We start from the raw sequence: 16,261 nt of genomic DNA, 5'->3' as shown, positions 1-16,261 counted from the left end.
TATGTCAATTTCCCACTTTAAAAGGATTAGACAGTGTCCATTTTTTTCTCAACACACTCCAAAAGTCTAGAACTTACCCGTCGTATTTGTCCATGGCGCAAACCCACTTGCACAGGCCCTCGGCGGCGGTGGACGCCGTTCGAACCTTCTCGGGTACAAAGTCCGGGTTGCTGATGTACCTTTCACGGATGACAGCCATGACGTTGGCGGGGATGTTGTCTTTGTCAAACTCACGCAGGGTCTGCAGGAATTTGAGGTCACCCAGAAGCTTTTTGGCAGGACCCCAATAGTCTTCCACTTTTTTGCCGCTGCCGGGGTCGGCAACACGATCCGGCTTAATCTTTTTGAGAATGCAGATGGCCTCCATGACCAGCTTGACGCCACTGGGTGGGCTTTTCATGGACTTGACCAAAGTGATATCCTGGAGGAACAGGATATATGAAACATGAATTAATCAGTGAAAGCACTGCAATTGGCCATCCATGAATGTGTATGTACTATGGGTATATACTATGTGTATGTACTATGGGTATATACTATGGGTATATACTATGGGTATATACTATGGGTATATACTATGGGTATATACTATGGGTATATACTATGGGTATATACTATGGGTATATACTATGGGTATATACTATGGGTATATACTATGGGTATATACTATGGGTATATACTATGGGTATATACTATGGGTATATACTATGGGTATATACTATGGGTATATACTATGGGTATATACTATATGTATATACTATATGTATGTACTATATGTATGTACTATATGTATGTACTATATGTATGTACTATATGTATGTACTATATGTATGTACTATATGTATGTACTATATGTATGTACTATATGTATGTACTATATGTATGTACTATATGTATGTACTATATGTATGTACTATATGTATGTACTATATGTATGTACTATATGTATGTACATGTATGTACATGTACTATACGTACATGTACTATATGTACATGTATGTATATGTATGTACTACAAGTATGTACATGTATGTATGTGTATGTATGTGTATATATTTTTTTCAGCAACACGCTTATATATTTTTTCATGTATTTATTTTATTTATTAACTTACTTATTGCCCATCTATTTATGTCTAAAATGTATTTTCTGTCTGTATTCTCACCCCCTTGCTACTGTGACAACAACATTTCCCAAATACGGGCTGAATAAAGTTATCCAATCCAAACCAATACTTACATTCTGCGTGAGCGTATCCAGGGCGGAAAGCGCCGACTCCAAGATGGGCATGGTGACGGCCAAGTCGGCATCGCACTCGTCTTTGATGGCTTTGGCGGCCATAGCCTGCACGTTGGTGACGGCCTCATCCTTCTTCACCACCTTTTCCGTCTCGGCCGCCTCGGCCGACTCACGTTCCACTTGGACTACCATCTCGTCCACTTTCTTACAGGTCTCGATCAGCTGAGGCTGCAACGCCTCCAGCTCCACTTGCATGGTGGCCACCTGCGAGGACGCCGACTCCAACTTCTCCAGTCCCACCACATACCGATTTTTCTGTGTCATCACTTCGCTAGAAAAAGCAGAGAAGAACCAGATGGTCAGTGTTGCACTTTTTTTAGGGTGAGCCTGGTGGGTTGCCGGTCTTACGCTCGTTTGGCATTCAGCAGGCTCTTGAAGGTAGAGATGAGTTCCAGGTAAGAAGTGGGGGTGACGTAGTTGTGTCGTTGCAATTCATCCATGAAACGAGTGGACAGCGTAATGGTGGACGTGTGGAAAGTCTTGCACATGTCAATGCAACCCGCCCGGTGTTCGTCCGACATCTCCACGTCTTCCAAGAAGCGACAGGCCACGGCTTGGAGAGCGTCTTCAGGCCATGTCTGGGGAGGAGTTACAAAGTTTACAGTCTTGACTTCACACTTTTTGTACTGTATATTTACTCTACCTGGAACCAGTTGATAGTACAGCAGTTGATGAGAGCCGGGAAACGTCGGAGTCGGTTTCGAAAGGCATCTCCGATGGGACTCATGGCTAAAACCACGTGCATCTGTGAGCGGCAGCGCTCTACAAACATGTTGAAAAGTGCCAAGTTGCTGCCATCCGTCTGCTTATCGCGTTCCCGTTGGCGGTCCAACACTCGCATTTTCTCGATCACTTCTTGCTTCTCGTCTACCGCGAATAGATTAGGCACCTGTAACCACAAAAATCGGGTTAAAAGACCAAAACATGAAGGAGGCAGAGCTGAATTTTCATTTGGATTTCCACAAAGTTCTCGCACTAACCTCGCCAGTGTTCAACAAATTGCCGATATCCTCCAAAAAGGACTCCATTTTGATCTGAGTGTCAGTGAAGAGGAAGACGCCATGAGCCTCGCCGGATGTGGACCTGGTCATGATGAGTTTGAGGTCATCATGCCATTCCACCATGCCGTATGTCTTGGAAATCTCCACTTGGAAGAGCTCCGCCTCTGCCATGTGCGCCGCCAAACGGGTTAGGGATTGCCGACCGCTACCACCCACGCCGACTAAGAGGGCGTGTCCACTGGGCTGCTTGAGGATGCGGGAAATGCGGGAAACGTGCTCGATGGCGAAGCGGAACAGAACCAAGTTCATGGTCGCTTTGCTGATGGTGTTGTACTCGTCCAAGTGGGATTCCACCACTTGCCGAAGCTGGTCCAGGTCTACCACTTCGCGGTAGCTGCGGTCGTCGCCCTTGGGGTCGTGGAAGTCGCAGAACATCAGACTGCGAAGGTCGTCTTCCATCACAATGCCGTCCTGATCCAGATCCAGGTACTGGAAAAGCTGGTGGAAGTTCACCTCCATCTGGTCTTTGAATACCACGTGGAGGTGGCTCACCAGCCAAGAGCGATCAGAGTCTTGGACCAGACGATCGTAGTATACCCGCAAAACCTGGAGAAAGGGTGTTAGACTCGGGTTGGTTCACGTGCTGCATTAACGTCAACTTGACTTCATGTGGGCTGGACCATTTTAGATAGAATATTTAGACTTTTTATATATAAATGGATTAAAATAACTGGATTAAATGCCCTTAATATTCATTTTTTTATACATCTAAAACAAAGTTTACTTTAGCTTTTTTTAAATATATTTTTAGATTTTTGAACTGAAAACACAGAAGAAAATGATTAAAAAATGACAATTATTGATTTAAAAGGGGGAAATCAGGAAATTTAAATATATATCTATACTCCATTTTAATTTGTTCCTAAAACAAAGTCTGCACTCATGATTTACTTTCCCGGGCCACAAAAAATGATGCAGCGGGCCAGATTTAGCCCCCGGGCCACCACTTTGACACCTGCGACCTAAAGGATAAAAATGGTGGCTCCTATTTATCTCAGCTAACAATGGGCAGAAGGCAACACACTCAATTAGTTGCCAACCTGGGATTCGACCCTTAATCTCAGTACAGTGAGGCGGCATGTCAACCACCCGTCCACCATGCCACGCTCTTTCAAAATATATCTAAAGAAAATATCTTGTCCATTTCCATTTTCACAGTTATTGGCACTTGCTGTTGTTCGAATGGAATGAAATCCAAATAACATTTGTTGACATTTTGTTGTGAATAATTTTGTGTTTTGTCTTACCTCGTGTACCCAAAGTCGTTTGATGGTGGCCGGCTCCTCTGCCGTTTCAGGGCGAGACAAGCAGATGCCCTGGATCACACGGGAAATGTCACGTAAGTTGAACAAATAGTGGGACTTTTGGGGGGTGGGCAAGAGATTTTTGGTGGCTTCCTTGTAAACCGACATGGTGCCTTTTACTATCTGAGTGGTCAGCGATGCAAATGTCTTTGGGAAGGAAAACCTGGAAAGCAAGAAAAAAATAGATCAAATACTATGAAAATTGCATTAATTTTGACTACAGTTGTATCTCTGCTTACAAAATCAATTGGTTGCAGAATTTTTTTTTTGTCAACTCGATTTTATATAGTCCGGACCATTTTAAGATACATTTAGTTTTTTTTTCTTTTATAAATGGATTAAAAAAAACTGGATTAAAAGCCCTGAATATTCAGATTTTTTATAGATCTGAAACAATGTTTATTTGAGCTTTTTTAAAATGTTTTTAGATTTAACAAAATGATTTTTGAACTAAAAACTAAAAAAATTGATTAAAAAATGACAATTATTGATTTAAAAGGGGGAAAATCCGGAAATTTAATATACATCTATACTCTTCATTTTAATTTGATCCTAAAACAGAACGGTACTCATGATTTACATTCCCGGGCCACACAAAATGATGTGGCAGGCCATATTTGGCCCCCGGGCTGCCACTTTGACACCTGTGATCTAATGTTGAACTGTGATCTTACCCACCGAATAGTAAAATGCCAATGTATGATCCTGGAGAATATAGTATACATTGTTTTCTCATCAAAATCATTAATGGTCAGCATATTGAAGTGGCGCAGGTAGCGCGGCGTCACCGGGTTTCGTCCTCCGCCTGCAGAACCATAAGACGAAGATCAATTTCTTTTATACATTTCTACTTTAACCAAATGTCCACTCACCGGGCGGCCCCATGGCACACATGACCTGAATGTCCACCAGTTTAATCATGGAGCAGTCTTTTAGGTCATACCAGTTCCAGTGGTCCAACCACTGGCGTAACAACTCCACGGGGGGCTGAGCACCGTAGACTTCCCTGGCCGGCATGTTCACATCGTCCACAAATACCACCTGTTGGGATAGATTTTGGACAACATAGTCTTTGGATTGCCGTGCATGGACGGCGTGTCGAGGAAAGTACCATTTTCTGTCCCATAGGAGGACCAAAGACACCTTTGCGACGTTTGTCCAACTTGGACATGATGATGTTTTGAGTCTGGGCGGCTGTGGTCTGGGCTGAGAAGTTGATAAATAGCGGGTTGTAAATCTCTTTGTCAACGTGGTTCAGGAGGAAGTTCTGGGGAGAAAAATGGAAGTCAATCCTCACACTTTTATTGGGAAAAAACGGAATTGGGGAGGAAAATGTAGCAATAAATATAATTGTTGGAAGGTGATCAGTTATTAGCTGCCATTAATGGCCAGTCAAAGTGGATTGGATGTGTAGCAATGTCAATGGAAGTCAAATTCAGTGCCAAAATTTCCAGTTGAAATGGATTTGATGTCTTATATCACCCATGACGGAGTAAAGGGCGAAAATTTAATATTAATCAAGAGATAATGCAATATACCCTATATTCATATTCACACTACAAAAACGTATTACTGTTTAATCTATTTGGGATTTTAACGAACTTAAGTATCTGTAATTATGCCCTCATGAACACCATATAAATCTCACCAAAAAAAGCTGAGCTGCCATTTAACATACCGGGTATATGAAACGGGAGGCTAAAAAAAAAAACTTAAATAATTACATATACCCGGGTATACTAAACAGCAAAATACGGTAGGTCATTTATGTCAAACAAAACTGCAAAATGTCCCTATTGATTTCAACAAGTCAAATTTTGACCTCTGTTAATGTTCGTGACCAAAATAATTTGGCCAGCAGTTGTACAAACACTTGGACCTAAAACGGACCTTCTGGAATTAACAATACTCAAACATTTTGACAGATTATCATTCCAAGGAGCTCTTGGAACCATTCCAATGTAGCAATTACCCAAAAAAAACTCCAAAACTGGATCAATTATGTACAATTACCTTACCTGTTGGCCAACACTTACGGTAATATAGACACTCTTGCCTGTCCCGGTGGGACCGATAAAAATGGTGGGCTTCTGATTGGTAACCAGCAACTTCATAAGCGCCGAATAGCGCACCGTATTCTCCGTGGGCACGATAATCTCGTTGAACTGCATGTCTTTGGACAGAGGGGGGGCACTCTTCAGCTCCTCCGTCCACAGCTCCCAGCGACCTTTGCCCTGAGGGTATCGTTTGGTTTTGGAGATGGCGGTTGTTTCCATCTTGGTGGTGGGGGTGCTCACCTCTTTGATGAAGCGGTACTGGTAGACAGTGTCCTCGGTGGGCAGTGGGACAGTCAATTCTTTGGTGGGTGGCCCCGCCGTGCAAAGGATGGCGTGGAGGTTGCGAGTCGCATCGCTGAGCGGTCCGCTCAAGAGCTCCCGGACCATGAGGTCGAATTTGAGGCGACCCGGGTCGTTGCAGCTGGCTCCCACCGACCAAACCAGGCAGAAGACGAAGATGCCCTGTGGGTGGAGTATGATAGGTTTTTTTAAAAGACATGGGAAATTTGTATATCTTAATAATAAAGGCATTAAACTAGGAATGTGGTGGAGATAGTCATGTAAGCAGTGAGACCGTCTATTATTTCCAATTAACATAGGAAACCATAAAATTGTTCTTTTACATAAATAAATGTTTAAAAAAAAACTGATGAAAAGGATGGGATATTTTTGACTAATTTGAGCTGATTGGACATTGCTCAGATAATTTTTTTTAGGCAAAAATGATTAGTTAGTATAGATAAATTACAGTATCCCTTTACTTCTGTATTATTTTGTTGCTGATTGCCTTTATTGCTTAAAAAGTACACAAATACTCTAAAAACCTGCTTCTAATACACACAGGAAACTGTTAAATTGCAGTGTTCTGTTTTAAATAATAAATTAGTTTAAAAAAAACTATCTGATGAAAAGCATGTGATACATTTGACTATTTTGAGCTGATTGGACATTTTTATCAATGTTTTGAAATTGCACTGATTATTTGTTTTATGCAAAAATGATCTAGCATAGATAATTTACAATATTATTTTACTGCAGGATTAATTTGTTGCTGGTTGCCCTTAATACTTTAAAAAATGCTTAAAAATACTCCTGATTCCAATCCACGCTTTAACAAATGAAAATTAACATGAACGCTTTTAGGAAGAATAACAGATTTGGACAACCCCTGTATTAAAAGATCAACAGATTGCCAATAAATAGTCATTTTGTGTTGTTTTGGGCAATTATGCAAATAAATGAGCATCAACGACACTGCAAAATTAACTTCCAACTACCCATAAACCAGCAAAAAGTTCACTCCTAATAGCAGTTGTGTGGCCTGATATCGGAGAAGTGTTCATTGCAGATAACAGTCTTTGTGTGGGTGGATGTGTGGGTGTGTTTCCACGGTTGTGTGTGTGTGGTGAAAGAACAACAAGGATTCTACGGGAATTGCAAATGACTCCAGAGTCTGGTGTTCATTCCTGCTGTTAAAAGGTTGATTAATTGAACGCTTGTAATGATAATGACATGATGGGAAATGTGGGGAGGCTTTTTTTACAGTGACATTCACCATGGGGGTACAACAGCAGTGGGCCAAACACATGATACAGTGACAAGAAAATACGTGATAGATCATTGGGAATCATGCAGGGAATGAAAGTTAAGGCTTAGCTTCCAGTTATTCATTCTTTATCTGTACCAGTTATCCTCACCTGGGTGGTAGGGTGTGCTGGAGCCTATGACAGCTTGATACAGGCATAGGGGGAATTTAGAATGTTCAATTGGGCTAGCATGCATTTTTTGGGGTGTGGGAGAAAAGTGGAGAACCTGGATAAAACCCACAAAAGCCCAGGTGAACAAGCAAATTGCACACAGCAAAGACCCACCTGGGATCGAACCCTCGAGCACGGAACTGTGAGGCCAATGCGCTAACCACTCAGTTTCCTAGCTTCCAAAATATAGTAAAACGTAAATTAGTCTTTGTTCTGGAAAATGCTGTCATCTAAAAAACCTTAACTTTAGCATGGATAGAATTAAAGGTAACACAAAATAAAAAATACATGTACTTTATAAAAACCAAGTCATAACAATAAGTGTATATTATTTAAATTGCTTAGATTCAATGGGCATTGTGCTGCTCCTTCTGACATTTACATTGTCTTTATTAATAAAATAGTATTTAATTTTGGCCATTTCAACATTGACTTGCATCTAGTTGAAAAGCGAATAGCCATTTATACCTGACTGCCACATTAAATTCATTGTCTTGAACGAATTCTTTCATTTGTCACCACATTTTTGACCCCAAATGACATCCTGTGTTTTACCCTAACACGTAGCAACGGTCATAAATGTTAGCAACATCTGTCGCCTTCATCTCGCTGGTACAAACCTCCAACCAGGAGCAGATGTCCCCGTCGCTCATGCGCTTCATCACGGCAGCGTCGTGAAACTCTTCCATCATGCAGTCCATTAAATTCATCAGAGCTTTGACCAGATTACTGTCGGAGGTTGGAGACAACTCCTAAAAGAAACAAAAAAACAAAAAGTTTCACTTTTTCCACACAGTACTACAACTCCAGAGGAGCCAATGGTCAACCCGTTTTTACCATACCGTAGTGGCTTTACGGATAAGCTCCAGACAGGGCGGCAATATACGTTCAAACAGACCTCCGATCAGTTCTTTGTGGGCCGGGGTCACCGTGGCGGGCAATTCATTGAACCAGGACAACATAAGAGGATGCCAGCCTAACATGTGAGGCTCCATGTAGATCATTCCACAACGAGATACCTAGAAAAAGGAGTAAGAACTCTTGAATGTGGGGTAAAAAGGATGTTATTTTGGGAAGTGGTGGTGGAAAAATGGCTTCCTCACGGTGGCCGGTGACGCCACTTCCAGGTCCATGGGTTCGAAGATGAGACTCATCTGGGGGGACATTTGAATGATCTCGCCGCTCATCAGACATAGCTTCTTGTTGTCGTCCAGTACTGTGTTCATGTTCTCGATCCACACGGCGTCCACGGGGCCGTCGAAGATTAGCCATTTTCTGTCGGGGGTCTTAAAAGAGGGGGAGGTGGAGACAAGGGTACATTGAGATTTGTTGCATTTCTTCGTTTTGGTGCAAAAAACATCACAAAAGTTGTTATTTGAGCAGAACTATCAATCCGTTTTTATGTAGTAGAGAATTAAATTCCCAATGGATTAACTGAAAATAGAAAATAATATTGTAATTTGTCTATACTAACTCCTGGCCGGACATTTGGTCGCCGGGACGTTTGGTCGCCCGGACGATTGGTCGCATTTTGATGAAGTATTGAAGTAGTGAGACAAAGTTTAAGATAGTGACTGGAAATGTTTTATACCACAAAAAAACTTGAATTCGGCGCCCATATTGAAAGTCTTTCCATTGTTCGAAGGCGACAAATAAAGAAAAAAAGAAGTCACGACTTATTGTCATACAAATGTGAATAGTGCAGACAGTGTTAGTGATAAAAATGAGTGAGGCAATCTTCGAATGGGATAGAGTGACCTTGAAAAGGATTTGATAAGAGCTGAAAATGTAGAATGTGGCCTACCTGGGAAGAAGCAAAGTTTCTGTAGCTGACAGCCAGGATTCCATCCGACCACTCGTGGGAAACTGGATCAAACTGGCCATACAGTTGACCCATAGTAATGGATTTTGGATTGATAACAGTGATTTGTACTTCATTTTCCTCCATCAAACCCTGGCGGAGGAACACAGAAATGTCAATTTCCAAAAATCCAGCATTTAAAAAAATACAAATAAAGTATATTTGTTTACTTGATTCCGTCCCTATTGGTCCTCCATAGTCTGAAATCTTAGAATTCAAAAATATTGCAAACGATTTTCTAAAGAAAAGCGAAAAGTACACTTTTTTTGAGTCGATTTACAGTGACAAATTCGGCTATCCCTGACATTCCATCAGCAGTCTTTCATCCGTCTCGTCGCCGAGCAGCCATGTAAATCCGACTCGCCAGTTGTGCCGGATTGATAGCGACAGCAAACAAGCGCTCTGACAAATTGGATGGCCGTATTCACCAGGTATTGAGCGCCATCATATCATTGTATATTCGTTTTTCAGGCCGGGCAATAAGCGTTAAGGGATTTCCTGATAATACAAAAAAAATAACTCCAACTATTCGTAAAGATGGATTGGATAAAATGATGGCCAGGTAAATATTTGACGGCAGCAAGAGAAGAAATGAGATAGCAAAAGGTCTACGTTAATTATTGATCAATGCCAACTATAATATTTAGATTATATTTTTTATAAATGGATTAAAAGAACTGGATTAAAAGCCCGGAATATTCAGTTTTTTATAGATCTAAAACAATGTTTATTTTAGCTTTTTTATATAATTTTTTAGATTTTACAAAATGACCTTTGCTTTTTCGTACCTTGACGAAGACGTCGTGGAGGGCCGCCGAGAGCACTCGGTAGGCACAGGTTTTCCCTCCGAAAGGTTCTCCCACCAACATGAATCCGTGCCGCACGATCATCATCTCGTAGACTTGCAAAATCTTTTCGATGAAGAAGTCAGTGACTTGCAGGTTCATGATCTCGCAGTTTTCCTTGACGGCGTCCAGCAAAGTGCTGTAGTCTCGTTTTGGGAGCGTCACGCCGGGGAAAAGGTCAGAGGTGATACCCTGAAAGATGGAAAATGCATTTAAAGAGACTGACGCAACTTTCATAGAACAGATAATCGGAATGCAGCTTTCTTCATTCGTACCCCAAACAATTGCAGGTCTTGAGCCAAAAACTTTGGCAGATTGACATCAATAATGGATCTCAGTAGCAGAACGTCTTCATTCTCATCTGGAAAGGCCAGCTAAATCCCAACAAACAGATGTTATAACATGATAAACGGGTCACAGGTAAGACAGACCTTTAACTGATTGCCAGTCAATCTTCCGGTTCCAGAAATACTTTGTTTTCAGCTTTCCAAAAATGTCCCAAAAGCTAAAAAATGTATGTGTTGCCTTCAAAACCATGTTAGAACAACTACCATCCCCTTACACCAATTTTACAAACCATCACAAATTGGGTGGACACACTTATCTATTACATGAGAAGAAACTATTCCCAAAAGGAGGCAATTTCAATAAAATTCACAGCTGGAGTTTTGTTAGATATCGGAGCAAAAACTATCGGCAGTTAAAAATCAGGTGGACTTGAAATAATTTTTGGTTTAAAAGTCCTGATCTGATTGTCTGGTATCAAAAAACTAAACTATTGACATTGTGGCATTCCTCGAAAGACCTCTTTTGAAACCAATTTGGACCTCATACTCCAAAAAAAACGTGTCACCAGGCCTACCTTGAGATTTCCAGCGGCAGTCAACACAGACTTGACAGCCCTCATCCCGTAATCGTAGTGATGCTGCATGGACAGCTGCTCCGAGCACAGACGGTAAGTAGCCACGATCTTCACCGACAATGGCCGAGCCGTCACGAATCCACACGAGTACAGCACGATCTCCGCAATCAAGGCGTAATCCGGCACCATCATAGCCACGGTCCTGAACAGCGCCTACGGAGAGACCCCACACCCAATCGTCTCTTATCGACCTACGAGTTGAATCGGTTCCTTAGCCAAGTAAAGATACATACTTTAAGATTGTCCGGAAGTTCTGAACGGCCGGCGTAACCGGGATTCATTGTGATGAACACGGCGCAAGATGGATCCAGGTTCAGTTCTGTACCTTCAAACATGAGTAGCTTGGCGTGAGCGGCAATTCCTGGACAAGAAAGACATGGAGGGTTTGGTAAGCACCTATGTAAGTCCAAGAACTGGACTTTAACGACACAAAAGTTACAAAAATACCTCTCTGAATAGTGAGGATCTGTTGAGCCACCACCGACAAGACCTCCAAATCGATTCGGTTAAACTCATCGAAGCAAGCCCAGGCTCCACAAGACAGAAGACCCTGGTACATTGACATTTAATGTAGTACTTGCAAAAAAACAACAGAACTTAAACTCACTTTGAAGAACTTTCCAAGGGCAATGTAATCCAGACCGTCCGAGCAGTTGAACACCACGCATTGCTTGGCCACGGCCTTGGCCAAATCTTTTGTAGTTTCAGTTTTTCCTGTGCCGGCAGGGCCTTCTGGGGCTCCACCCAAATGAAGATGGAGTGCACCAAACAGAGTACTGGGGGTGATGAAGAAAGTGTCATAGCAAAGCAATTTGGTCTTTATGGTAGGTAGCAATCAGATAAATGGACTTTATAATCTCGGTTTTGAAGAATAAAATGAAGATTATGGTTGTATTTTAAATTTCATGATTTTTCCCTTTTTAGAACCAATCATTGCAATTTTTTTACTTGTTTTTACTTCAAAAAACATTTTGTAAAATCTAAAAAATACACAAATATTTTCCGTTTTCCACTTAAAAAAAACATGATTAATCAACATTTCCATTGATAAAAAAACTCAAATAAACTGTTTTAGATCTATAAATACTGACTATTTAGGGCTTTTGATCCATTTCTTTTAACCCAATGTATTACAAAATAATCTAAATTAGATCTAAAATGGCATTTCCCACAAACCAACCCGAGTTTGACACCCTTTGCCATTGTGAAATTTTAATTGGATGCTAAATAAATTTCAGTCCTTTAACAAAATGGCTTTACCGGTAGCAACGATCAGTCAGTGGCGTAATGACCAGACGCAGCGTATTGCCAAGGTACTCGTACCCGTACGGCAAACCCGCATTGATCATCTTGGTCTGAAGGGTGTCCTCCTGCACAAAAACACAAGTCAATCCACAGATCAGATTTCTTAGCATTTCCAATGAAACAAAATGGAATAAGTCACATACAATCCAATAGTAGCGCAGCTGGCTTTGCCACAAAAAGTCATGTTCGTCAGAGATGCCCTTAGCGACCAGCAAGCCCAACACGTCCCGGGCGTGGACGTCCAGTACCACCAGGGCTCCGAGGGTGACTCGGTTCTGTTTGGACAGCTTTCCTCGCACCAGCTGTACGATGTCATCAATCTGCTGGTTGTTCTGGGCCAGGTAGGCATCCAAGGCCTGGGGAGAGGGTCAAGAAATAGGCAAGACCATCTTTGTGTTGTTAGTCGGTTCTCGGACATTTGGTCGCCGGTCTTATGGTGACAGAGAGTTTACTGCTGAAACCAGCTCTCAAAAGTATATTCATGAGAGAGTTTAATATCCAAGAGAGAGAGAGAGTTTAATATCTAAGTACTGTTTAATATCCAAGTAAAGTTTAATATCCAAGTAAAGTTTAATATCCAAGTAAAGTTTAATATCCAAGTAAAGTTTAATATCCAAGTAAAGTTTAATATCCAAGTAAAGTTTAATATCCAAGTAAAGTTTAATATCCAAGTAAAGTTTAATATCCAAGTAATGTTTAATATCCAAGTACTGTTTAATATCCAAGTACTGTTTAATATCCAAGTACTGTTTAATATCCAAGTACTGTTTAATATCCAAGTACTGTTTAATATCCAAGTACTGTTTAATATCCAAGTACTGTTTAATATCCAAGTACTGTTTAATATCTAAGTATACTGTTTAATATCCAAGTATACTGTTTAATATCCAAGTACTGTTTAATATCCAAGTACTGTTTAATATTCAAGTGCTGATTAATATTGAAGTACTGTTTAATATCTAAGTACTGTTGAAAACAATAGATTTAGATATTAATCTCTCATGAATATAATTTGGATCGCTGGTTCCAACAATAAAGTCACCGTTTGACCGGGGACCAAAAGACCTGTGACCAAACGTCCGGTCACGGTTAGTTTAGCTGTTCGCTAATATTCTTTACAAATTAGTTAACATTTTTACGCTAAAATCTCAACAAGGCCATCACCTTCTGTCCCGATTTGATGGCGTCGTGGATATCCTTGGTCCAGTAGACTTGTGAGACGCAGAGTACCGCCTGACCGGGCCACGCTCGCACCCAGTCTATCCTCAAGGCTTTGGGGTACGCAACGATAGCTTCCCCAACGACCTGCGAACATCAGGTTTAAGATTCAACCAATCGGTTTGGCTTAACTCGCCCAAAAGGGCAATCATAGACACCTTGTGCAAAGATGATATCATGTCGGTTTCCAATTCCAGGAGCCATTTTTCAACCTGGCCACGGGCGTTAGGCGTGCAGATGATGTCGACGAGCTGGACTTGTTCACCCTCGCTGCTCTTCATGTGAGTGATGTCGAGCTCTTCGGTGAAGGTGACGCGTGCGATGCCCTCAAAGCATTTCTTCAAGAAAGGTTGCACCCTAGAAGAATACATCAGGAAAAGTTTGATAGACTTTAAATAGGAAGACATTGACTGTGATAAAAATGCTAAATTGAATGATCTAATTAATCAATCTGATCAGATACTAACAATTGGCCTATTGGATATTTTTCTATGGGAAGTCGTCAACCAAAAGAAAGTTTAGGTGGACTTTTCTTGTTTGAATAATTTGACACGATTACCGTATTTTGCAGTTAAATATACCCTGGTATATTAAACGGCAGGGGTATATTAAATGGCGCACAAACGGGAAGTTTACCTACTGCTCAGGTTAAAACTACTTATTGCTTAATAAAGTCAGACTTGGAATTTTAATGAATTTAAGTATCTATAATTATGAACACCATACAAATGGCTGAGTTGCCATTTATTTTATTAGTATATTAAACAGTAGGGGTATATTAAATGGCGCACAAGTGGGAAACTCAAATTAAGAGCAAAAATCCTGTAATATATCTGGGTAGAATTACATAATTTTTGCTTTTATGAGCCTCCCGTTTGTTCGTCATTTAATATACCCCTGCCATTTAATATACCCAGGCAAAATACAGTAAGCAGATTTCCCAAAATAACAGACAAGAAAAATAAACAATTCTTTTGACAAAAATATGAGCCATTAGGCAGATTTACAGCAGCATATTTTTCTCAGGAGAAATGTTCTTTTGTCAACAACCAACCTTGTGGGATCTTTTGTCTCCGAGAGAATTTCCAGCAACTCCTCATTGGACAGGAAGAAAAATCGAGGGAAGTAGAGACGCTTCTTCTCCAGATAATTGTTAAGTCCTTTGAGGATCATCTCCAGATGCTCGTTGGACTTCTTTTGTCGGTCCAGCATCTGATTTATTTGGATCACCACCAAAACGTGTCTTTCCTGTGGGAAAACAAGGACAACACACTGTAAAAATTCCAATCTTACAACCATCTTTTTGCTAAAAAAACAGACCCTAATAAAGCTTCGATTAAAGAGTGAGAACAGCAATTAATTGGTGAGAAAGGGTACAAAATATTGGATGAGCTTACAAAGAAAAGTAAGCAATTAAGTGAAGAAAAAGAAAGACGAGCCCTCATTTCGTGTTTCTGGGTCAATGAAAAAAAAAATCCAAGTATGGCCACCCGTCTGTGTTTGTGTGTGCGGTGTTTTCGGTCCCTCGGTGGCCTGTTTTTTTTTTTTTTTTGTCGCTAAAGATGACGGCGAAGCTCCCAGACAAAATCTATAATTTCTATTTGACACCACAGAGCTTAGGCCTCAAATTGATGTGTCTCGTTTTAAGTGGGCCGAGCACGTCGTTAACCTTTGCCGAGTCTTTGAGGACGGCTATCACGTTTTTTGGCCCGTTTTTGGGGGGTACCTCATTCGCTTTCACGTTTTTTTTCGATTGTTAAAATACTTTTTTGCTGTCGCGAAACAATTACTTTTGTTTTAAATCTTCTTACTATAAAAGATTAACAAACAAATGGCTCTCGAGCCACATGCGGGTTCCTAGACAAAATATATGCATCTTTTTGCTTCTTATGACATTTTGTATATACTTTTGACTCGTTTCATGTTTTCTTTGGTTCTTATTCTCCCTTGAAACAAAAAACTTATCAAGGCCCATTAAAAAAACAATAATAATTATATTTTCAACAATAATTTGGCAGATTGGAGCTTTTTATCCAGCTTTTTGACTCCGATAGATGAAAATTTTTGGGCAAAATATATGGTTATTTGCTTTTTATCATACTTTGTATATACTTTTGACCCGTTTCACGTTTCTCCTGTACTTATTCTCCCTTTAAACACACTCAAATTCATCAAATCCCACTAAAAAAATATAAAAAATAATATTTTCACCAAAAAATTGGCAGAATGGACCTTTTCAATGCAGCTTTTTGACTGACAGTTCAACTTTTGTCCCTCTATGTCTAACTTTTCCACCTTCCCTTATTTAAACCAATGTATCAGAACAAAAACATTCATAAAAACATTTCTTGAACGAGCGCCAACATTATCCCTGCAAAAAAAACAATAACAAGTCAGCGACATCCCATTTATCATTTGTCTTTTCTTTCCAGCGCATTTATCCAGCGTTCCACAGACAATCAAGTAGCGATAATGGGAACTCGTCCCATTTTTTTTTCAATGAACCTGTTGGCTTTTAACAATGCAGCAGACTAAAACCCTCTAATGAGAAGCCGGCTGCCATATTGTTTAGAAGAGTGATGGACTCCATCAACCAGGGATGGGGGCCCGCCACCAATTGCCCGCCTTTTCA

At 40.6% G+C, this 16,261-nt stretch overlaps 1 protein-coding gene across 1 annotated transcript in view; it reads right to left on the bottom strand.

Moving 5' to 3' along the window:
- The window catches only part of dnah7 (dynein, axonemal, heavy chain 7), a 40,598-nt gene that overhangs the window by 15,648 nt on the left and 8,689 nt on the right, over window positions 1-16,261 (bottom strand). Inside the window, exons 22-47 of the mRNA XM_077728846.1 lie at window positions 14,684-14,877; window positions 13,788-13,986; window positions 13,576-13,716; window positions 12,555-12,767; window positions 12,367-12,476; window positions 11,714-11,882; window positions 11,554-11,656; window positions 11,340-11,467; window positions 11,047-11,259; window positions 10,460-10,558; window positions 10,128-10,376; window positions 9,283-9,432; window positions 8,582-8,764; window positions 8,321-8,497; window positions 8,099-8,230; window positions 5,962-6,183; window positions 5,701-5,898; window positions 4,776-4,931; window positions 4,537-4,705; window positions 4,343-4,469; window positions 3,608-3,827; window positions 2,280-2,906; window positions 1,943-2,188; window positions 1,648-1,877; window positions 1,240-1,570; window positions 78-421 (exon numbers count right to left, since the gene is read on the bottom strand). Of these exons, the coding sequence (XP_077584972.1) occupies window positions 78-421; window positions 1,240-1,570; window positions 1,648-1,877; window positions 1,943-2,188; window positions 2,280-2,906; window positions 3,608-3,827; window positions 4,343-4,469; window positions 4,537-4,705; window positions 4,776-4,931; window positions 5,701-5,898; window positions 5,962-6,183; window positions 8,099-8,230; window positions 8,321-8,497; window positions 8,582-8,764; window positions 9,283-9,432; window positions 10,128-10,376; window positions 10,460-10,558; window positions 11,047-11,259; window positions 11,340-11,467; window positions 11,554-11,656; window positions 11,714-11,882; window positions 12,367-12,476; window positions 12,555-12,767; window positions 13,576-13,716; window positions 13,788-13,986; window positions 14,684-14,877 (5,330 nt within the window). The remainder of the gene's footprint in view (window positions 1-77; window positions 422-1,239; window positions 1,571-1,647; window positions 1,878-1,942; window positions 2,189-2,279; window positions 2,907-3,607; window positions 3,828-4,342; window positions 4,470-4,536; window positions 4,706-4,775; window positions 4,932-5,700; window positions 5,899-5,961; window positions 6,184-8,098; window positions 8,231-8,320; window positions 8,498-8,581; window positions 8,765-9,282; window positions 9,433-10,127; window positions 10,377-10,459; window positions 10,559-11,046; window positions 11,260-11,339; window positions 11,468-11,553; window positions 11,657-11,713; window positions 11,883-12,366; window positions 12,477-12,554; window positions 12,768-13,575; window positions 13,717-13,787; window positions 13,987-14,683; window positions 14,878-16,261) is intronic.

Source organism: Stigmatopora nigra, chromosome 11, assembly GCF_051989575.1.
Source record: "Stigmatopora nigra isolate UIUO_SnigA chromosome 11, RoL_Snig_1.1, whole genome shotgun sequence".
In the NCBI taxonomy this organism is placed as follows: domain Eukaryota; kingdom Metazoa; phylum Chordata; class Actinopteri; order Syngnathiformes; family Syngnathidae; genus Stigmatopora; species Stigmatopora nigra.
Note: the sequence above shows the minus strand (reverse complement) of the source record. Positions and strands in the feature narration are given on the sequence as shown.